Genomic DNA, 23,242 nt, shown 5'->3' with positions numbered 1-23,242 from the left:
GCCCAGTGCAGTGAAAAATTAAACCACAAGGAGACAAGATAGTTTTGAATACATCCTGAGCCTGCAGAAATCCAGCACTTTCCAGCATTCTGCTGAAATGCTCAAACTGGATCCTTTGTCATTTTGATTGTCATAATTAATGACGATATTGTTTTGCCTTTGAGGTTGCTGCATTCTTGGAATAGCTGGAAATGAAGCTGCATGGGTTATTTTAAGGTTAATTAAAGTAATGTTCAGTTCCTTGTATGAGAAGGAATATCAGAATGGGCAAACCAGTTGGACTATTTCAGGAATCCGCGAGAAAGCCTATATCATATACCACATTATTATGGGTTGCCCTGAACAGTTTGTTGATCCCAGTCATTGACAACAGTTGTGGTCTCTAGGTACTGACTGATATTATTAATAAATACTTGGCTCAGGCCAATTGAGTTACTGAGTCTTGTTTCTAAACCCATCTGATTTTCTTCTTCAGTGAATTATCAAATCCACTCCCTCACCTCTGGCTTTCTCCTACACATCACTGTAGAATTATTACATTAAAAATAGCTGAACTATTTATGGAGGAGTCTCCTATATGTAATAAGACTGAAATCCCATTCATTCTTCATCCCACTCACCTCGAGGCAAGCAGCTGGTGAGAGGTTGGAGTTATTCTAATACGTTTACACTGAATTTCAGAGGAGGATCCTCCTCTAATTAGACTTTTAGTATCTAAGAATGTGGAGGCTAATCAGAAAAAGAACTGATGCCTTTTAGTAGCAGTCAGATTCCTTTGAGTTTAATTGAAACCACATGAGCAAACTGGGAGGCTTCAAAACTGAAGGGAGACAGCTCTAGAGAAAGACCCCTTCTTACAAACTCCAAAGCATCATCGAGTTATAAGCGATGAGAGTCTTACACGTCTCAGAGAGGTAGCCAGGTTAGTCAGTAACTTTAAAAACAATTAGTAGTTCTGTGGCATCTTACGGTATGTCTATACTGCAGAGGGGGTTTTTTTGTTTTGGAAAAACAGCCATTTTTCCAAAAAATCTTCACTTATGTCCACACTGCAATTGCGTTCTTCGAAAAAAAAATTGAAAGAACAGAGGGGTTTTTCTGACATTGGTAAACCTCTTTCTATGAGGAAGAAGCCTTTTTCCGAAAGCTCTTTCAGAAAAAGACATGTGAGGACGGGGAAGAGGGAGTTCTTTTGCAAAAAGAGGAAAGAAGAAAAAGCACAGGTGCCGGTGGTCACTCCGTCCATAGTAATCCATTCAGTGTGGACGCTATCTTTCGAAAAAGCAGATCCCTTTTTTAATGCGCTTTTGCTGTATAGATGCTCCCTTTTAGAAGAAGTTTTCTTGGAAGATCTCTTCTGGAAAAGCTTCTTCTGAAAGAAGCCTGAAGTCTAGACATAGCTTTAGAGGCCTAACAAATTATAGATAGATAGATAGATAGATAGATAGATAGATAGATAGATAGATAGATAGATAGATAGATAGATAGTATCATGAGCTTTCATGAGCAAAACCTCTTCTTCAGATGAGCTTCCTTACTCGCATAAGAATGTATCATTCATATGCATAGGGTATGCACGATCAGGCCTTTATTCACAGGCATTATTTGATCAGTGTTTTGGGGGAAGGGAGAAGGAGATTACTGACCAATCATGAGTGTTTTGTTACTCTGCTACAGATATATCCATTGAACTTCAGATACTTTAAAACTATAAATTTCCAGAATCTTTTAATCTAGCTCCTAAAACGCTTACCTACAATTCCCGCATCCAACCCCAGTCACAAGTGTCAGCATTAAATCTGGTAAAGAAACGTACATCATCAGGTCTCTGTCTCATGAATGAATGTCTGATCTATTTCACAGTGCAACCGAGACCACGTATGCATTTGCATTTCAATGGCTAATTCACGTCGAATAGCAAGCAAGAACACATCTAATTTTTTTCAATGTGCCGGTTATTAGCTTCGTTCTTGTTTGTCCGCTGCTTTGGTTTTTTATTTGGACTAAGATCTTATTTATACTCTGCCTTGTGCTGGGCAGGTGTAGCGTGGACTTTGATTTAATTGCTATATGGATGCTATCATGCAAACTGTTTTCCTTTGGAAGTTCAGTCTGAGTAAGCCTAGGAAGCTCCCTTCTCTTCTCCTTCTCTTCCTGGCATATTAATAGACTCCAGAAATGATCCAAGAATGCTCTGCTTGCCCTTTGACGTTATTATCTATATAAGGTTTTTGTTCTTGTTCTGACTGTTGCATGTTAAAATACTGGCTATTATTAGGAAAGGACTCTCTGAACTAAAAGAGCCTCACCTATATTTTCTGCAGAGAGAAAAGTACGGATCTAGTGGACAGATTGCATTACAGGGGAGAATGGGTTCTATTGTCCACTTTGCCACTGAGTGGATGTGTGATTGGTGGTGGCATTTCACAACCACTTGACGCAAAGTGCTGGGAAACAGTGAATCAGATACAGTGGAAATAATAAATCTGCATAAATGAGTCAGGAATCAGGCCCATTGTCTACACTGATCTCTCCTTGGACTCAGTGTTCTCCAAATGTTTGAGCATATAATAGGTTAGTGATAGACTCCATGGGCTAACTTCAGTGGAATTGCCATGATAATACAGAGGGGAGAATTTGGCTTTCGGCCAGCATATCCACTTACTGCACTCACCCCTTTTCAGTAAGAAGTTAACAGGCACTGGCACAGGTTTAATGGATGTAATTTCACAATAATTACTTGGGTCCAACAATGTGAAAGTGCCCAGTTTTCTGTGGTAACTCAGTCTCGGATCTTACCATGCAATTTGCAGAACTGCAATAACTATATTATGTTGCAGAGATGTGCAAAACCGGGCTACTCCACTTGTATTTTCTTCAGCTTTACTCTGGTGTCTGCTGATCCCATGTCAAAAATCAAGTGCATGCTGACTCAGCGGTTTCAAGCAGAGAGGCATTTGAACCTCACCTTCAGTTCTGTGCCCCCACACGCTGCAAGTGTTTTAATCCGAACTGAGTCCCAGAATAGAAGTTTTCTTTGTAATAGACTGGACAAAAACCTTGGGGGCACTTGGAATTCTGAATCTCAACTGGAATTTAGCAGGCTGAGTCAATCTTACGTCTCTGCAAAAGCAGGCTCACCTACAAGTAGCTCAGGATGCTTGACAGGTTCATAACTCTGAGCAGCAAATCTTTCAACAGAACAGACCGAATTGGTAAAACCAGCCAAGCTTTATGTCGTTTCTGCAGGCCCACTGACAGGAGGCAACTGCCGTGGGGCCTGGTGATTTAAAGACATCCATCACCCTTTAAATTGCCACCAGAGCTCTCTGATCCAAAGCCCCCGGGTGGTGCTTTCTGGTCAGCAGAAGGGTGGAGCCTGGGCAGTGCTGAGAGCAGGCTGCCCCCAGCCCTGCCCCTTCTACCTGAGGCCACACCCTTTCTGGGAGCATGGAGGTAGGTCCCCCTCCCACCTTGCCCAGGAACCCGACAAGGCTGATGGTCCCCTGCGTTTCTCGTTGTTTTGCAAACCTTTTGCAGAGCTGTGGTAATTAGAAGTGATTCCTGCTTTGGACACACCAATACTGTCTCTCAACTTAAGTACCAAGGAGACAAAACTTATAAGAGCAGAGTAATGCCTTTTTCTAAAGGAAGAAACTTGTATTTGCTAAATAATTTTATCATCCATATCCTGAACATACTCTGCATAAATCATAGTTCTTCAACCTGGGTAAACAAAGAGAGGTTGGTTACTTCAGCAAAATCACAGGAATGTCTTAAACACCATAAACAACGAGAAGTCCTGTGGCACTTTAAACAGCATGATATGACGGTACCACAAATTAAAACTGAGTTTATCAAAACCATTATTGTCCTAAAAGTTTTGACCACCCTGATAATTATTATGCAAGGATGTTGACCTTGGATGCAGCTTTTGCTTAGCTTAACCATGTTATTTGTATCGTTACATAGCCAAAAGACCATACACTCCTGAAGGAAATACCAGGCCATTTCCTCAGTGCTAAGGCTAGCAGGTTTTTATTGTCTTGTAGCTGTTTGTAGGAAATTCAATAGCTATAGGGATGGACTCAAACTGAAACTGTGGTGCACACGTCTCCCTTGACCTTTGCAAAAGTTCACCTTTTGGTTGGGATCCAAATGTCCTAGTTTGAGCCTCATTTCTTCTGTGAATGTAAACTAGAACTCCAGATCTAAATATCCTTGGATGTTGGAAATGTGTGGATCCAATCTGGATCTAGAAGTCTTCTCTTGGGTCCTTTTTCAGTAAGGACTGCAGGTGAGAAAGCCTCCGCTGGTGAGAAAACGTCATTGCTTCATCAAAGTCCTGGGACAGTGACCCTCTACACCAGCTGAAGATCTGTACCTGAGTTTTCTAAAGGCTTTGTTTCACAGCTGATTTTAAGTGGAAAAGGGAAATTAAGAATCTAGACAGTGTTCCAGAAATGATAGCTAGGGACCCACTTTCCAGGAAGTTTTTCTTCACTCAGTGCACAGTCAACCTGTGGAACTCCTTGCCAGAGGATGCAGTGAAGGCTAGAACTTTAACAGGGATCAAAAAAGAGCTAGATAGATTCATGGAGATTAGTTCCATCAATGGCTATTAGCCAGGATAGGTAGAAATAGTATCCCTAGTCTCTGGAGGTGGGTGACAGAGGAGGGATCACATGAAGATTACCTGTTGTAATCCCTCTCTCTGGGGCATCTGGTATAAGCCACTGTTGGCAGACAGGATATTGGGCTAGATGGACCTTTGGTCTGACCCAGTATGGCCATTCTTATATTCTTATTACATGGGCTAGGACCTTCTCTCAAACTACTGGCCAAAGCTAAGCTTGGAGAAATTCCATTTTTATGTTGGTGACCTTAAGTGCTCTTGCCTAACATTGTTTATTTTCAGTCTGGTACTTTTGTGTCAACATCAAGTTTTCTTTCTCACGGGATGTGAGCAGTGTTCATGTGAGCACTCATTTTTTTCCCCTTTCTTTCCCCTAGGCCGGTATAGATGGAGAAAGTATTGGGAACTGTCCTTTTTCACAGCGTCTCTTCATGATCCTCTGGCTCAAAGGGGTCGTGTTTAATGTCACCACAGTTGACTTGAAAAGGTAACAAGTTATTGGTTAGTTTATTTGAAAACCATCACAATGGCCCATAGTTTGCCCCATTGGCTTCAGTGGGCTTTGCATCAACAAAATACTGATGAATACTGAATGAAATAAGGGGTGTGTGCAAGTAACTGGTTTCCTGTCTGCCATGAATATGAGTGGGGCTCTATGATGATAAATTACTACCATGAGTATTGCTTTTCTCTCTGCAGAAAGCCAGCTGATCTACACAATTTGGCTCCTGGGACACACCCGCCATTCTTGACTTTTAATGGAGAGGTCAAGACAGACATCAACAAAATCGAGGAGTTCCTGGAGGAGATGCTTGTGCCTCCAAAGTAACACATTGTGCTTTTTTGGGGGGTCAGAGTTTGTTAGGAACGGAGGAAGATATTCTATCTGGAGCTATAAGATGCTCCCAGTCCTGCAGTTGTCTCTCACAGGAATCTCCTGGACTCATAGAAAAGTCCAGCTGCATTCAGTGGGACTGCTTGCAAATGTAAAGGCTGTTTACAAGATTAATACTTGCAGGATGTTTTCTCCTCACACATAACACAACACACTGTATGAATCTGAAACCCATACTTGAAATCCATTTGCAGTGTCCACGTTTTTAAAGGATGTTGAAATATTGGATTCAGTGTAAAGAAGGGCATCAGAAATTATTTGAAGGATAGAAAAAAAGCCTTATAGTGAGAAACTAAAGGAGTTCAATATGTTTAAATTAGCAAAAAAGAAGATTGAGAAGTGACTTTTTTACAGTGTCTAAATGTCTTCATGGCAAAATACCAGGTACCAAAGGGATTTATAATCTAAGGGTGAAAGGCATGACAAGAAATGAAAGTCAGAAAATTCAAGTTAGAAATAAGGCACAAATATTTAACAATGACAGTATTTAACCATTGGAACAAGCTACCAAGACTAGTGGTAATTTCCCCATCTCTTGTGGTCTTCAAATCAAGACTAGATGCCTTTCTGGGAGATATGCTTTAGCTAAATATAATGCCAGCAGGTGGAGCCAAATCTTGGACCTCTGGAGCTTAGTACATGAGCCTCTACACCTTGAGCTATAAAGTCAGGTGTTTCTCTGTAAGCAGTCTAAGTGCTACTACACGGGCCAGTGAATCACACCCAGTAGGTGTGGGGATTACATAAACCCAAGTTATATAGTCTAACAATAGGGGCAACTGGGTGAAATTCCTTGGCCTTTGTAAAATAAGAGGTCGGGTTAATGATCTAATGATGCCTTCTGATCTCGAGTTCTATGAATCTGAAACCTGGCTACATACATGGCAGGGTGGTTTCACTTTCTGTTGAGTCATGAGCTGTTGACCAGTGCTGAAGGTAGGAGATCAAATATGCTAGAACATTTTAGAGCCCTATCCAAAACTCACGGAAGTCAAAGAATGTCATTATGGTTATTTAGTGGGCTTTGGATCAAGCTCTTAATCTGCTCTGGTCTTTCAAAGCAATACGTTCCTTTGCACCAGACGTATCTTTAAAAAAACACACAATCAAAACTCCACACTTGTCCACCTTCATTATACAAAAGCTTCTTGCTGTTACTTTCTGGGCTACATTTTCAGCACCAGGAATTAAGCACAGGTCTGCCATTGATAATAGAGGGAGTTTGCTGCCAAACTCCCCCACACTCTGCTAGACATCTATGCCTCTTTCTGATTTAAAGCTACTTTACCTTGGCTGCTGGTCACATTAAGTGCTAGTACAATGACCCTTGTCATAAAACCATTACTGTGTAACTCTCCAAATGCCTAGCTCGCTAGGACAGCAGTATTATTAAGAGGGTTTTGCCAAGCTGTCATGCTGAGATAAATGACAGCATTAATTATAGTTCCTGGAACTGGGATATTTTCCCTCTTTTTCTCTAAACAGCAGTATATTGCTGGTAACAATAGGACATTATTTTTCAAAGTGCTCCTCTCCTTTTCAGGTACCCCAAGCTGGCTGCTACACATCGTGAATCAAACGCTGCAGGGATAGATATCTTCTCCAAATTCTCTGCATACATAAAAAACACCAGGCAGCAGGACAATGCTGGTGAGTAGTACGCACCACCAACTCTTTGCAAGGAGGTTTCACACTTGGAAAAATGAAGCACAATGTCACTCATGTATTTCATTTCCCTGGCATATTCTTAGGTGGCATCAGGTATTATTGTCAATCCATTTGGCCTTGAATTGAAAGGAGTTACTTTGAATTTGCATCAGTCTATCAATATGAGTCATCTGCTCTCAAATGCCTGAGGATTGTGTTTAGTTGGTATAGCAGGCTTGTCCCTATTGCATAACAGTGATACCTTATTTACAAATTAATTAGATGAACCCCGTGATTTGGCTTCTTAGCCTGTGTTTTTAGCCAAGAAGCTCCAGACCATCCCTTTAAAGCACTCACACAGAAGTGTCTGGAGCTAAAGCTATCCCCTCAGCTATCCCCTCAGCATCTACACTCCTCTATTCTTCTCTCCCACCAGAGAGACAGATCCCCAGCTGGTGTAAATGGGTGCAGCTCTATGGAAGTCCATTGGCCTACACCAGTGGCCCCCAAACTTTTCAGAATCACACCTCCTCTTACTCCTGTTTGCACCTCCCACCCCAAGCCATGCCTGGGAATGGGGTTGTGACTTCATGTGTGTGTGTGTGCGTGTGGGGGGGGTGTACACTAGGGTATGCAGGCTGAGGCTGGAGGCACAGTTGAGGGTAGGGATGGGACTGGGAGTGGAAACTAGGCCAGGGGCCCAGGACAGCAGCCGAGGGGCCTAGAGCTGGGAGTGGAGCCTCAGGCACAGGGCCGGCAGTGGAGTCTTGGGTGTGAAGCCAGCAGCTGGGACCAGCAGCCAGGACTGAATCCAGGAGGATGGGGGTGGTGCTCCCTCCTTGCCTCTCATGGGGGCTGGGCTGGATCTCAGCCTCATGCCCCCGAATGTTCCTCTGCACCCCCATAGAGTGCGCACATTTTGGGGACCTCTGATCTATGCCAATTTACACCTGTGAGGATCTGGCAGAGTGTTTTCACTCTTCAGGGCACACCTTCCCTGAGAATAACGAGCAGTCCTGTGGCACCTTAGAGACTAGCTCATGTGTTTTCCTGGGTGAAACCCCCTTCGTCCGATGAGTTTTATCAGATGAAGTGGGTTTTAGCCACAAAAGCTCATGACCTAATACCTTTGGGTATGTCTACACTACCCCGCTAGTTCGAACTAGCGGGGTAATGTAGGCATACCGCAATTGAAAATGAAGCCCGGGATTTGAATTTCCCGGGCTTCATTTGCATAAGCCGGGCGCCGCCATTTTTAAATCCCGGCTGGTTCGAACCCCGTGCCGCGCGGCTACACGCGGCACGAACTAGGTAGTTCGAACTAGGCTTCCTAGTTCGAACTACCGTTACTCCTCATTCCACGAGGAGTAACGGTAGTTCGAACTAGGAAGCCTAGTTTGAACTACCTAGTTCGTGCCCCATGTAGCCGCGCGGCACGGGGTTCGAACCAGCCGGGATTTAAAAATGGCGGCGCCCGGCTTATGCAAATGGAGCCCGGGAAATTCAAATCCCGGGCTTCATTTGCAATTGCGGTATGCCTACATTACCCCGCTAGTTCGAACTAGTGGGGTAGTGTAGACATACCCTTTGTTACTTTCTACAGGAATCCTCATTGTTTTTACAGTTGCAGACTAACATGGCTATCCCTCTGAGATTTCTCACCTGAGAATGTAAAGTCTGTTGATCAGTTGTTGTGTTTTCTATTTGTCTGTTGAGCACCATGCCCAGACATGGCTTATCGGATGGGAAGCTTAATTTTGTGGTTAGGTTCAGGTCCCAGCTCTGCCACAGGCTCCTGGTGTCACCTTGTAGTGAGAGTACTTTGCGTTGGGACATGTCGAGCCTAATGAGTGACCCTTCTCACAGGCAAGTCCAATTAAGTGCACCTGCAGACCATGCTCCACCTGAAGTAGGAGAGCTTGAAAGATGAAGCTGGGCACAGAGTGGTGATGTGGGGAAGGAAGTTTGCCCAAGAAGAGAGGCTGTTAGAGAGTCCAGAAGCCATAGAACAAATGCTACAGCCCAGAGAAGGGCACTGGATGTCTGCTCTCTGTCAGTGGTCTCTAGCTGGACCTGAGGAGCAGTGCTAGTGACTGGTCTGAAGGACACCAGGGTTCAGCTCAACTTCCACAGAGGACAGTCAGCATGTCCCCGAGTGAGGGTTCCAGAGGGCAGCCAGAGGCAAGAGCTATAAGGAGACAGCAGCCAAGTCCTGACTAAGAGTATGCCTAGACTGCATCCCTCTGTCGGCAGAGGAATGCAGATTAGGCAGGTCGACATTGCAAATGAGGCAGGGATTTAAATATCCCGTGATTAATTTGCAAAAAAATGTCCACCGCGTTTTGCCGCCTTAGCACTTTGTCGGCAAAAAGCGGCAGTCTAGAGGGGGATCTGTCGAGAAAGAAAGCCTTTTTCGACAGATCCCTTATGTCTCCCGCAAAGACGTTTACAGGATCTACGTCTTTGCGGGAGACATAAGGGATCTGTCGAAAAAGGCTTTCTTTCTCGACAGATCCCCCTCTAGACTGCTGCTTTTTGCTGACAAAGTGCTGAGTCAGCAAAACGTGGTGGCCATTTTTATGCAAATTAGGCATGGGATATTTAAATCCCTGCCTCATTTGCAATGTTGAACTGCCTAATCTGCATTCCTCTGCCGTCAGAGGGTTGCAGTCTAGACATACCCTGAGAGCCCGATGGTGACCTACGTCTACACGGCAGAATTATGAAAGTCACTCTGACTGGTGATTTGAATGAGATGCCGTATAACACAGCAGCTTAATGGTAGGTCAAGAATGTGAATTGAAAGGTGGGCATGTCGGTGAGATCCCTTTAATAGTATAAGGCTCCGGACAGGAAGCAGAGTAAATGGTGACAGCACCATGGCATCAAGTTTTTGACCCTGTCTGATGGTTCTCTTTCCTGTCAAATGATATGTCTTGTTTAAAAACACCCCAAACAAGCCCAAAATGATGTGTATGTGTGTGTGTGAGGAGGGGGTTTACAGGGAGTCCTAGGGATCAATTTTAATATCGTTCATGCTCTGTTTACACCAGTGTAACTGCACTGAAGCCAGTGGAGGGAGTCTTATTTACAACAGCATAAGTGAAATCAGCCTTGGCCTTAGGCCACGCTGGGTTAAACCTATTCTTGCCGTGACACAGAACAACCCAGGGGCTTCTCTTAATTACAGTGGCTGCTGCGTCCTATAGGGACTGCTGTGCAGGGTGAGGTTTGGACAGAGAGCTGTCTCACATTGCTAACCTGCCCCTTACATAGAAGTTGGGTGTGAGTGGCACAGAGTTGACGATTACGTCTCTGTGCAATGTGAGAACTCCCATGGGACGAGGAAGTCTCTTCTCGCTTCCATCCTGCCTCTGGAAAAAAATGAAATCAGGGAGGTAGACTATCTCCCTGGCTGTCAGCTCTCTGTCACTGTAATGGGGTGGTCACCCCACTCCAGGTATAAAAAGGTTTAAAACAGCCCTGGGCCAGGGCTGTAGCTAGAAGCCAATCATGAGAGGCCTTGTGGCAGCAATCAGAGCCCAGCAGGGCTGTATTAAAGAGACAGCTGGCCAGGTGGAGTACATGATCACTCCAGCCCTGGAGGGAGAAGGACCTAGCTGCCTGCTAGCTTGGGTACTACAAACAGAGCAGTGCTGGGGAAAGGCTGGATGATCCAGAAGAGATCCAGCCTCAGTAGTCCCAGGATGAGGTCTAGCAACAGATGCCTGAGGGATACTAAGACTTCAGGGAGGCAGCCAGAGGGGAGGCAAAGGCAGCAGGTCCACCCCTTGCCGATGATGAGAGGACATGTCAGATTGCAGTTTGCCCCTGAAGTAAGGGGCTAGTTGAGGACTGGCTTAGAGTCACTGAGGCAAGGTGGGAGGAATGGGGGTTGGGGTTCCCTGAGGGGGAGGACCTGAGATTGGGGGGGCACCATGGCAGGGAAGTACCCAGACAGAAGGGCATCACGGTCTCGGAGGGACGCGGGTCCTAATGTAAGGTGGCAGAGCCATTAACACATAAACAGGTAACCAGTAGGTGAGGCACCAGCTGGAAGAGGCTGCTGCAGCTTTGAACCCAACTAATGCCCAGAGTGGCCAGTAGGATGCGCCACAGTGGTGAGGCTCACCATGTGAGTCACACCCACATACCTACCCCACATGGGGGCTACGTCTAGACTGCATCCCTCTGTCGACAAAGGGTTTATTTTCCTCAAAAAATGAGGTTTACAGGATCTGTCGAAAAACGGTTTATTTTCGACAGATCCGTGTCTAGACTGCCATTTTTGGTTGTTGTTTTCCCAAAAAAGCTCTGTTTTTTAAAAAAAAAAGTGGCGGCCATGTTTATGCTAATGAAGCCTGGGATATTTAAATCCCTGCTTCATTAGCAATTTCGACGTGCCTAATCTACATCTCTCTGTCGACAGAGAGGTGTAGTCTAGACACAGCCGGGGGGAGGTCAGATGGTAGGGGCCACCAACAGAGGCAAGAATCTCACTCCACAAAAACTTCAGGTCCCCACACTCCTGTAAGTGCAAGAATCGCCAACAAAATGCAAGGTCTCATTTATCTCTGTTAACCTGTACCTGCTCTGGGCTCCAGCCACTGGGAGCCCCAGCCATTAGCATTGTTGCAGCCCTGTCTACCTTGCCTAGTATCTACCTCCTGCCTGATCCAATCCCTAAGGTCATGGAGCCAAATATCAGGTAAGCCGTGGGCCAAAGCAGTCCAATGCTGAGAGATAGCTGAACATTTTTTTAGCCTCCAGCCAATATTTTAGTCCTTAAACCTAACCACACATTCCTCAGTAACCATTTACTTTTACACAAATTAATTCATTAACTTTTGCGAGGTACTTTCATAATGAAAAGTTCTTTACAAGTACCAAGTTCCTGTCAGTAGGAACCATTATTACTACAGACAGAAGAATTGTTGTCTCATGTCCTATCTCCACATTAGTGGGTGAAATCCAAAGAGACCTCAAATTGCTAGAGGAACAGTTTGTCTGTGTTATGCATTTCTAATGCATCCCAGGGCCATGGTCTCTAATTAATCATATATACTTTCCAGGGTTTAGCTGACTAACCAAGACATTAGTATTATAGAACAATTGACCATTCATTAACTCCAGAAAATGTCCAACGCTAATGAAGCTGTAACCATAGTATTTCTATTCAATATGTACCTGATCTATGCCCATTGAAGCTTTCCACTTGCTGCAATGGTCTTTGGATCAGGCATTGTCTCCATCTGTACTAAAAGATCCAGTACAGATGATCAAAGTTTGCGAATAGGGGTGCATCTACACTGCACCCTTACCTCGAAATAAGCTACAGAATTTGCTCTACGCAAATCACATAGCTTACTTCGAGGTTATTTCAAAATAGCTTATTTTGAAATTTGGCACTGTCTATGGAGTGCCACAATTCAAAATAAAGTGCTATTCCAAAACATCCCTTAATGCTTGTTTACAGGGACGTCAGAATAGTGAGCCCATTATATTTTGAAATAACAGGTGCACTCAACAGATGCAGAATAGCTATTTTGGGATACTTCCGATATCCCGAAATAGCGCCGCAGTGTAGACGAACACACAAGGTACAAATGTATCCCAAACAGCTGCAAGGTAGTGCATTACGTAATGCGCGGCAGGCAGACCTGAACCTAGGACCTGTGAAACTTTGTGCATGAGCCTCTACAGCTTGAACTAAAAGTCAGCTGGCTCTCAGCTAAGGCTATAAAGCAAACTCATTCTTTTTCTCTTTGTAAGTGGGTTAAGTGCTGTTCTGTGGGACAGTACAGTACACCCTGTAGGTGTGTGGGTTACAATTACACAACAGAAGATTTATACTAAAGATAGATCCAAATCAAATGCCAAGACCCCCAACTTATCAATTTTGGGGTGTTTGATTAATACTTCTCTAACTGGATACGTGAGGATAAATTCACTAATGCACATGAACTCAGAAACTGAAGTTTTGCAGCATCAGCTTATCTCTAATTTTGACAAGTGTATTTTAGTTTTAATGATTTATGACCTTTCCTTTTAGCCTCCTGGTAAATGTTCTGGAGTATGTTTAGCAAAGGTAACAAGATCTTAGTAAAGTGATCTCACACTACATCCAGTGACTATTATATCCTTCCTGAGAAGTGGGGTGAAGTGTTTGGGTTATTCTAATGGAATTTATGGGGCATAGAATTCTTGAAGTGAGGATTAATGAATGCTGCTATATTCCCAAGACAAATCAAAGCAATCTTTTCTCAGACAGGGGGTTGCATAATGAGCCATGCAGTAGCTTCAGCAGTGACATTGGCAGGGGAACTAGTTCCTGGTAATATTTGATATTTCCAAAGGTAAGATGAAAAGAAGATGTTGGTGAGTCTGCTGGCTTGAAGTAGCTGAGGCAGCTGATTTTTTTTTCATTTGGAGCTAAACTGGTGCACAGAGATGTTACTATGGAAACAAAGAGATGCAGTTGCTTGCATTAGTGCCTTTGACAGTAAACGAACATAGTCCTTGCTTACATTTGTCCATTTGGCTTAAGGTTTATGGTGCACTCTGCTGGCAAGTGGGTGAATATACAGAGCAACAAGCTTTATTCTCAGAGGGGGTGAGCAAATTTTCTCTGGAACCGTTTTCAATTAAAAAAAATCAAATTTTGTCAAAACCTGGAGCATGTTTCAGGGACAGGGTAATGAAATTTTAAGTGGCAAAGAGTCAAAACACTTCATTTTGACAATGTCAAAAGGTTTTGTTTCTTTGGTGTTTCAATTAATGTCATATTGTCTTTTATATTGCATTAAAACATAAATTTTAACATACATGTGTATATTATATTTAATATGATGTGTGCTATATATATTATATTTAATCTCTTTATTATAGTATAAAAGTCAAAATGAAATGTATCCAAGTGACACTAGTGAAACAAGTGTTGTGGCTGTGTTGCTTCCTGACAAGCCCGGGAACTTAAATTCATAACTTTGCTGGACACTAAAAACTATGGACTTAACAGGGATACTAGTTCGATGTCCCAGTACAAGAATGTCTAGCACATCCTGCTGCCTACTAAGGGTTTGCCAACATTTAAAACACTACAGCACAGCTGCACCGTTGTAGTGCTTCGGTGTAGACACTACCTACACTTACAGGAGGGGTTCTCCAATCACTGTAGGTAATCTACCTCCCTAGAGGTGGTGGTTTGCTCAATATCAGGGGGTTAGGCTGGTGTATCTAAGGCCTGGTCACAGGGCCACCCCTAGGGAAGTGTAGAGCTTAGAACACCCCTTCCCATATGCCCCAGGCCCTGCCCCCACTCAATATCTTGCCTCAACCCTTTTCCCCTGAGCAGTGTGGCCTGGCACTGGCAACAGGGGTAGGCCCTGCCCCTGCACACACTTGCGGTGGCAAGAAGTAGCATGACCTGGCCCCAGCCAGCTCCGCTCCCCCGTCTCCCAGCTGTATTGCTCCGCTTCCCACTGTCGGTGAGTGCGAGGGGTGGGCCCCCCACCCTTTCCCCAAACCTCCCTCCCTGAGCGATGTGGCCGAGAGTGGGGAGAGCGGAGTGGGCTGGGGCCAAGTTGCTCTACTGCCCAACGCTGCCTATCAGTGTGGGGGGCAGGCCCCTCAGTAATCCTCCTGGCTGTCCAGGGTCCTGTGGCACCTCTCAGAGTACAGGGCCTGGAGCGCTTGCCCTGAACCATCCGACGGATGGCACGTCTATGCCTGGTCTACACTGCACTCTTAGGCTGATGTAAGCTGCCTTGTGCTGGTCTAGCGGTGGAAATGTCTTCAGTTAAATTTGGCTCCCATTGCCATAAGTGCCTGTCTATGCTGTTTTAGTAACACCCCCTCCCTGAGCTGCACAGAGACACAGTCGAGGCAGTTAGGTCGACATAGTCTAAGCGTAGACACTGTGTTACTTGTGTTGATTGTTGCTGGCTTTCAGGAACTGTCCCACAATCCCCCACCCTGATAATGCAATTGATCAAGCACCAGTGACACAAGGAGCCCAATGTGCATGCACACACAGAGCCGGCCCAAGCTACGGGCTGACCAGGCTACCGCCCGGAGCGCCCCATTGTAGGGAGTGCTGTGTGGGGCTACCGGCCCGGGTGCATGTGCCAGTGTCCCGGGGGTAGGGCTGCGCATGTGCTGGGCGCCCGGGGTGGGGTCGCGCATGTGCTGCACTCCTGGGGACAGCACCACGCTCCCGGGGCCCGGGGTGCACAAATGGCTCAGGCCGGCCCCGTGCACACAAGCCATTTTGTAACTTCAGTGGCTGCATGCTAACATAAATTAGATCCTTCAGAGGGGTAGCCAAGTTAGTCTGTAACAGGAAAAACATAAAAAACAACAAATAGTCTGGTAGCACTTTAAAGACTAACAAAACATGTAGATGGTATCTTGAGGTTTTGTGGGTCATCTGAAGAAGTGGGTTGTGCCCACGAAAGCTCATGATACCATCTACATGTTTTGTAAATTAGGTCGACATTTTGTAGTATATACAAGGCCTATATCTCTCAGGGGAGTGGATTTTTTACACACTCCGGGAGACAAAGCTATGCCAATGTAAGTTCCCAGTGTAGACAGCCCTAAACTTCCATTGTTCTACAAATGCAGAAGTGTTTGTCCCACCTTGTATTTCGCTTGGACACTGGTTACCTTCCCCAGACTTAAAGAGCTCTGTGGCACTCAAAATCTCCACCAACAGAAGCTTGTCCAATAAAAGATACTGCCTCATCCAGCTGGCGTACCCAGGGGCAGCCTGTGCCTATAGGCAAACTTGGCAGCCGCCTACGGTGCCAAGTTAAATGGGGTGCCAAATTCCCTGCCACTTCCCCTTCCCCTTCCTGTAACGCCTGGCGTCGACCCTGGAGGAGGAGCGCGGCGGCTTCCCTGAGACACAGGAGGGGTGAGTCAGCCCCGGAGGAGGAGTGCTGCGAGTTGGCCCCAGGGGAGGCGGCACGCGGGGGTGGGAGTCGGCCCCAGGGGTTCCCCGTGCCACAGAGGAGGGGGGTCAGCCCCGGGGGAGGCATGCACTGGCTTCCCCTGCACCATGGGGTGGGGTGGGTCGGCCCTGGGGGAGGCGGCGCGCGGGGGTTCCCTGTGCCATGGGAGGGGGAGGGTCTGCCCCAGGGAAGGTACATGCCGGCTTCCCCTGTGCCACAGCGGGTGGGGGGGGCAGCCCCGAGAGAGGCGTGTGCCGGCTTTCCTTTGGGGGGTGGAATCCTGGGAGGAGGCAGGTGCAGGGGATTCTCTTCCCCCCACTGGCACCCTGTTCCCTCTCCCTAGCCCCCCTGTCCCCAGCCACAGAACCAGGGCCAGCCCGAGCCATTTTGGTGCCCCAGACCCCAGGCATGCTGCGCCACCCCCGGGAAGCACAGCCCCGCCTCCAGGCACACAGCACATGCGTGGGCCCACCCCCGGGACACGTGGCCCCGCCTCTAGGCACATGACGCATGTACGTGTCCACCCTCGGGGCGTGTGGGCGGACGCACGGCACATGCGTTGCCCAGTCGGCCTGGCCACTGCTGATAGTGCGCCGCCCGGGGTAGCCTGCGCCTGGCCATGCAGGGTCCTGCGGCTGAGGGGGGAAGGGCGCTGCTGGCCAGTGCTGCGGGGGTTAACATGGCCCCCACCCAGGCGGCCGCTGCAGCCCACCAGGAGCCGGGCACTCCCTGTAGGTTGGTGCCCTGAGCAGCTGCCCGGCTAGCCCACCCTTTAGTCCGGCCCTGCACAGAACTCCATCCCCAGCCCCCCCTTCCCAGGGCTGTGGTGGTAATTTCAGTTAAAGCAGGATCGCGTAGTGGACTATTTTGGATTTGTAATAATAAAAATTATTACAATTAACATTTGTAATGCATTTTTATTTGATATCGTACTGAAATATCGTCTACCTGTCGTGTACAAATCTATTCTGAAAATTTTGTGTCTGTATTTTAATCTGATCTCAGAAACATTGGTTGGATGGACAAACCGAATAATTATGCCTGTTTAAATAAATATGCTTAAAAAACATTAAATGGAGAAAAGGGGCAAAATGTTTCCCAGTTTACCAAAAACCTCAACCTAGATCTGCCCTTGGAGTTTGGGGGGAGGGAGGCGCCGATTGCATGGTTCGCCTAGGGCGCCAGTTGCTGGCAGCTAGTCTAGGGCCACCCCTGGGCCTACCTCACTATTGAAAGAAAACATTTCAGTGGTCCCAATTGAAGTTTTACAGACTTTTGACTTTGTGGGAAATTTTTGCCCTTTTGTTCCTATCTGGAAGTATTTTCGAAATGCTGGAATTGTCCCTGGAATGGGGTTTTTGATTCCCAATCAGCTCTGGTATCAGAGGAGACTTTGAATCAGAGGGTCATTTCAAAATACTTGTAAGCAAAAGTGCTTTAACATGAGGGCTGTGTCTACACTGGGCCACTTATTCCGGAAAATCAGCCGCTTTTCCGGAATAAGCTGCGAGCTGTCTACAGTGGCCCTTGAATTTCCGGAAAAGCAACGATGCTCTACTGTACAAAATCAGCCGCTATTCCGGAAAAACTATTCTGCTCCCGCTCGGGCATAAGTCCTTATTCCGGAACACTGTTCCGGAAAAGGGCCAGTGTAGACAGCCCAGTAGTCTTTTCCGGAAAAAAGCCCCGATCATGAAAATGGCGATCGGGGCTCTTTTCCGGAAAAGCACGTCTACATTGGCCACAGACGCTTTTCCGGAAAAAGGGCTTTTCCGGATAAGCAACCTGCCAATGTAGACGCTCCTTTTCCGGAAAAACTGAAAACGGAATAGTATTCCGTTTTAAGCATTTCCAGAAATTCATGCCAGTGTAGACACAGCCGAGCAGACAAAACATCATTTTTATCGGATCCTTGCAGTGATGCATTGGGCACATCCACTGACTTTTGCGCCTGGCCCAGAAGCAGGTGATGGCTTTCTGGTGTAGTTCTGTGAGGCAAGATGTTATAGATCATGATTCATTTACTTATCAACAGGTTCGCCAACAGGGGGAGGAAGGCAAAGGGGGCAACTACTTCAGGGCCTGGCATTTCTAAAGGGCCTGGGTCTCCGGCCACTGCCACTATTGCAGCAGCGGCAGCATCCGGAGTGCTGGGCCCTTTAAATTGCCTCTGGAGCACCACACACCACGTTGGGCAGCTCTAAGGCCTGGAGGGGTGTGGGGGGGCAGAGACAGCATGGTGCACTGCAGGCAGTGCTGAGGATAGCTGCCCCCAGCCCTGCCCCTTCCACCCGAGACCCCACCCCTTCCACCTAAGGCTCCACCCCTTCCAGGAGTTCAGAGCCAGCCCACCCAATCTTGCCCAGTTGCTCAGTGTGGCTGTTGGCTCCCCTGCTTGCCAGACCTCTTTGGCAGCAAGGTAGCCCCAATTTAATAGTTCTCTGAGTTTTCCAATCTTTTTTCTTCTTTGTTTTGCTAACTGTGCTGTTTTTTATATACAAATGTTGAAAGGGTTGGAACAGGCTAGCGAGGGCCGTAAGCCCAGAAGCAAACATACTCGGGCCGTATCAAAGTTCCACCACTTTTTAGCATCTTGAAAGGGAAGGAATTGATTCCAGATTCTCAGGATGTGGCACGCTGCGTTTAAAGAAAGTGTGCATATTTATTATTTCAAGCCCATTCAATTACAACGGACTTGATTCCTTCCACCCCTGCCCCCACCACCCAATAATTTCCTTACAGGCTTCCCTAAAGGAGTGGTCTTCACAGCACAGGAATAGTCCAACTTCCTGCTTGGATAGTGTGACTAGATTGTTTTGTCCTCTGACTTTTTTCACAAATCTCCACTGCTGTGGTTGGAATCATGAACATTTAATCCCCTGCTTGGCTGATGCCAAAGTCGGAAATCCTAGGCAGAATCCAGTGAGTATGATCTTGATGTTAGTTTCATAGAGAGATAAGATGGGTAGGTAATTTCTTCTTTGGACCAAATTCTCTTGGTGAGAGAGACAAACTTTCAAATGTACAGAGCTCATTTTCTCTTTAGCCTTAGTGACTTGAGTTTTCCTGCCTCACTTGAGAGCAGATTCATTTAATTGCCAGATATTTACAACAAGTCCCCCTTGTCTGAGCACAGGACTGACAGCCAGGATTTTGAGTTTTAACGTTGGCTCCTTCTATGACCTATCGCAAGTCACTTAAGCTCTATAAAATGAGGATAGCAACAGCTATTTACCTACTCATTGGAGTAGCCTGAGGATTAATTACCTGAAACACTGTGTGTGTGTTCAGTATTGCTCGTGAAAGGGATGATGTGTAGTAACCACCCAATAGCAGTTAGTTCTTCCTAAAATTGTGCGCTTTTTGGCTCATAGAATGAGCCCTTTGATTTCATTCATGAGTTTAAAAAGTTGTTCTTGAATTCAGTTCTTAGGGGGGTACTAGAACCTGTGTGGGTGGGCGCATTCATTAGCAGAAAGAGAGGATGTTTTACTGTACTGCTCTTCACTAGGATCTGAGCTGGGAGACCACCAACGTGATTTAATTCGGTGGAATTTCCAGCCGTCTGACCAGAGGATTCCACTGGTCTGGTTTGGATTTAGATCAAGGGCCCAAAAATAAAAGAGCATTAAATCATTAATTTACATGTGATTAAATGCCGTTCACCTCCTTCGGCAGCTACATTGCACTTTGTGGTTAGGCATGTGAGGTGAGAAACATCTCTCCCTCTTCATTTTCTATATATATATATGTCTATAATATATATGCGCGCGCACGCACGCGCTGGGCCTGACTCTCTTCTGACCTACATTGGCTTTCTGCGAATTTAACTCCACTGCCTTCCATGGAGTGGGTCCAGGAGAGAGCAGCGTCAGCTCCACGGTGAATATACATGCACAGTATGAACACTGTGTCTGTGTGTTCTGATCCTTTCTAGAGGCCATCATGTACCTCGGTAAATAAACAGAAAAACATCAGCTCACGTCGAAAGGAATTTATGCCACACAGAAAGTTTACAGTAGTGATGAGACCATGGGGGCAGATCCTCCCTTGGAGCCAAGTGATGCTAGATGCCAGAGAGGAGTGGGGCCATTATACAGATGGTCACCGCTCCCTGATTCTGCAAGCCCATCTGAGGTAGAGCAGCCTATGTTCTGCTCTACCTTCTGGATGCTGAGGATCAGTATAGCACAGTGGGACTTCTCCTCTCTCCTGCACCGTCCCCTACATGTGTGCCAGGAGCAGCTGGCCACACAAATCAGCTCCAACTTGAGTCCTCCCCTCTCCCAGCCATTTCTTATGAGAATCTGTCTCTTTAGAGAAGCCCAAAGGAGCTGAATCATCATTGTAAATCGGCTCTAATGCTGGATGCCTCATGGAATTTACCTTCAAATCCAGGGGGGGCTGACACCTTGCCCGGGGGCTCAAGGAAGCTGTGGGAGGATTTGGCTCCATGCCCCTGGAAGGGCTGGAGCGTCGGGCAGAAGAGGCAAGGCCACAGGCATCCAACCCTCAGCACTGCCCGGACCATGTCACTGGACCCTCCCCTTAGCCTTCCTAGCCACACTGCAGCACTTTGGTAGCCATTTAAAGGACTCGAGGCTCCTGGCCACTACCGCTGATCTCCAGTCCCTGAAGCAATTGCTCCCTTTGCCACCCCGTCCTTCAGCTGAAATCAGTAGAGTCTATAAAAATGACGTAACACAGACTAGCTATGTATAAACAGAGGAGGGTTCCAATACCTATCGTACGTACAGACCATGCATAAAAGATGAAGAACGATATGTCCCATATATTCTTTTGGGACACCTGGGTCCCCGTTATTTTTTTTTATACACACACAATACATGGTGGTGACAGCAATAAAGTAAATCATGGAGCAATGGGATAAATATAATCTGGCAAATGGTTCTGCAATTTATTATGAACCTTTGTCCCCTCTCGCCCGTGCTCTGCACCCTGAGGACTTGGCCCTGTGCTCTCTGAAATCAGTGACAAATCTCCTACTGACTTGACTGGTGCAAGATCCAGGCGTAAGGGACTAGAGAGTGGTGACATGGCCTGGGGACTGATTTCAGGCACCCCAGCTCCATGTCTGAGGCAGGAGGAGGGCTCAGGGCTGGCTGGCTCTTATCATGGCCCAGCTCCAGCTTCTGGCCTGGCTGGGGGCAGGTGTTGGGAAGAGAAGAAACAGGGAGTGGGGGCTCAGGCCTGGGGGAGGGGAGTTCAGAGAGAACAGGGCTGCCCCCTGTGTCCTGCTTTTGTCTTTTGAAAAGTTGATCACCTGGTAGACATTTTTTTTTAAACAAAGGCATTATTTCCGCTATGAGCTTGCATATTCCTCCAAGTCCTGCTGCTGCCTCAGCTGAGAGGCTTTGTTCTCTGTCCCAGCCGAGCACCCTTGCTCAGACACAGGAGCAGAAGAGCAGCTGGAACAGGATTAGAACAATCTGGTGGCAGTGGTCCCTAATTTGCATTATTATTTAAAATTCAGTTTTAAGCATCACTACCTCTGGTGACTCCTTCCCTTCCCTGCTGGCCCTTGTTATGCACAGTACCACACCTATGGTGGCCTCCTTTTAGGACTGTGAGATTGTAACAGGCGCTGTGGGTCTCATTTTGATCTCATTAACGGCTTTCACACTGGCATAACTCCATTGACTTTAGTGTAGTCAAAATCAAGTCTGCTATATAGTTGTCATAGACATGGCTTTGTGGGAAATTATGGCCCCGATTCAGGAAATTTTACTTAAATACATGTCTACGTTTAAGTACCTGGGTAGCCCCATTGACTCCAGGAGGATTACTTACAGCCTGAAATTTAGCCACACACTTTATTGCCTTCCTGAATATGTTGTTACAAGGCAGAATGTCTAATGACATAGAATTCCGTGACATAATCCTACTCTCTTAGAAGTCACTTTGCACAATTCCTATTTTGATTTCAATGGGAGCAGGAATAGGTCATCATAATTTTTTCCCAAAAAACATTTTTGGCTGAAACACTGATGCAAATTGTGTTCATAAAAGAACTGGGGTGGGAAGGGATTAATAAAACATGTCTGGGAACAGTGTTGCCATTCTAATGATTTTATCGGGACTTACAATATTTGGTGTTTTCCTGAAAAAATGCCACTCGTGGAGGAAAGTGCTTATATGAGAATCCCAGATTTTAGTTTTTGTTAACAATACATTTCTAGTCCTCCTGGTTGCAGAGAAAGGCTTGGTATGAGCTGCAAAGTCTCAAAAATAAAGAGGCAAAGGAAACAAACACCACATTTTCAGTTATAATTTTGGGTATCTGATGCATGATTTTTGAATGCTAGGAGTTACCATTCCTGAAAATATTAGAAGACAACAAAATTTAAGCCTTAGATTTTCAAAGCCAGCAAAGAAATGTACACACCATAAAGCACATAAGAACGGCCATCCTGAGTTATACCTATGGTCTATCTAGTCCAGTATCCTGTCTTCTGACAGTGGCCAAAGCCAGGTGCTTGAGAGGGAATGAACAGCATAGGTAATCTAAGTAATAAATTACAGCATAGGTAATCTCTGTTATCCACGTCTGGCAATCAGAGGCCAGAGACTTTCAGAGCCCTGGATTGCATCCCTGGTCATCTTGGCAAATAGTCATTGATGGACCTATCCTACATGAATATATCTAATTTGTTTTTGAACCCCATTGTAATTTTGGTCTTCACAGCATCTGCTGGCAATGAGTTCCATATGTCAACTGTATGATGTGTGAAGAAATACTTCTTTTTTGTTTTAAAACTCCTACCTGTTAATTTAACTGGGTGGCCCCAGGCTCTTACATTGTGCAAAGGAGCAAATAATACTTCCTTATTCACTTTCTCCACCCAGTCACAATTGTAGCTATCTCTATCATATTCCCTTTTAGTTGTCTCTTTTCCAAGCTGAGAAGTCCCTGTCTTTTTAGTACCTCGTCATGCAGAAGCTGTTCCAAGCCCTTAATCATTTTTGTTGATCTTCTCTGTATCTTTTCCAATTCTAATATAACTTTTTTGAGATGGGTGACCAGAACTATATTCAGTATTCAATGTGTGGACATACCATCGATTTATATAGTGGCATTATGGTATTTTC

General features: G+C 46.0%; 1 protein-coding gene across 2 annotated transcripts in view; it reads left to right on the top strand.

Annotated features, from left to right (window-relative positions):
* The window catches only part of CLIC5 (chloride intracellular channel 5), a 114,361-nt gene that overhangs the window by 68,603 nt on the left and 22,516 nt on the right, over positions 1–23,242 (top strand). For both annotated transcript variants that reach the window (XM_006120668.4, XM_006120670.4), the window contains exons 2-4: positions 5,014–5,123; positions 5,336–5,461; positions 7,075–7,181. In XM_006120668.4, coding sequence (XP_006120730.1) covers positions 5,014–5,123; positions 5,336–5,461; positions 7,075–7,181 — 343 coding nt within the window. The remainder of the gene's footprint in view (positions 1–5,013; positions 5,124–5,335; positions 5,462–7,074; positions 7,182–23,242) is intronic.

Source organism: Pelodiscus sinensis, chromosome 3 (genome assembly GCF_049634645.1).
Source record: "Pelodiscus sinensis isolate JC-2024 chromosome 3, ASM4963464v1, whole genome shotgun sequence".
In the NCBI taxonomy this organism is placed as follows: domain Eukaryota; kingdom Metazoa; phylum Chordata; order Testudines; family Trionychidae; genus Pelodiscus; species Pelodiscus sinensis.
This window is presented reverse-complemented; position numbering and strand designations above follow the sequence as displayed.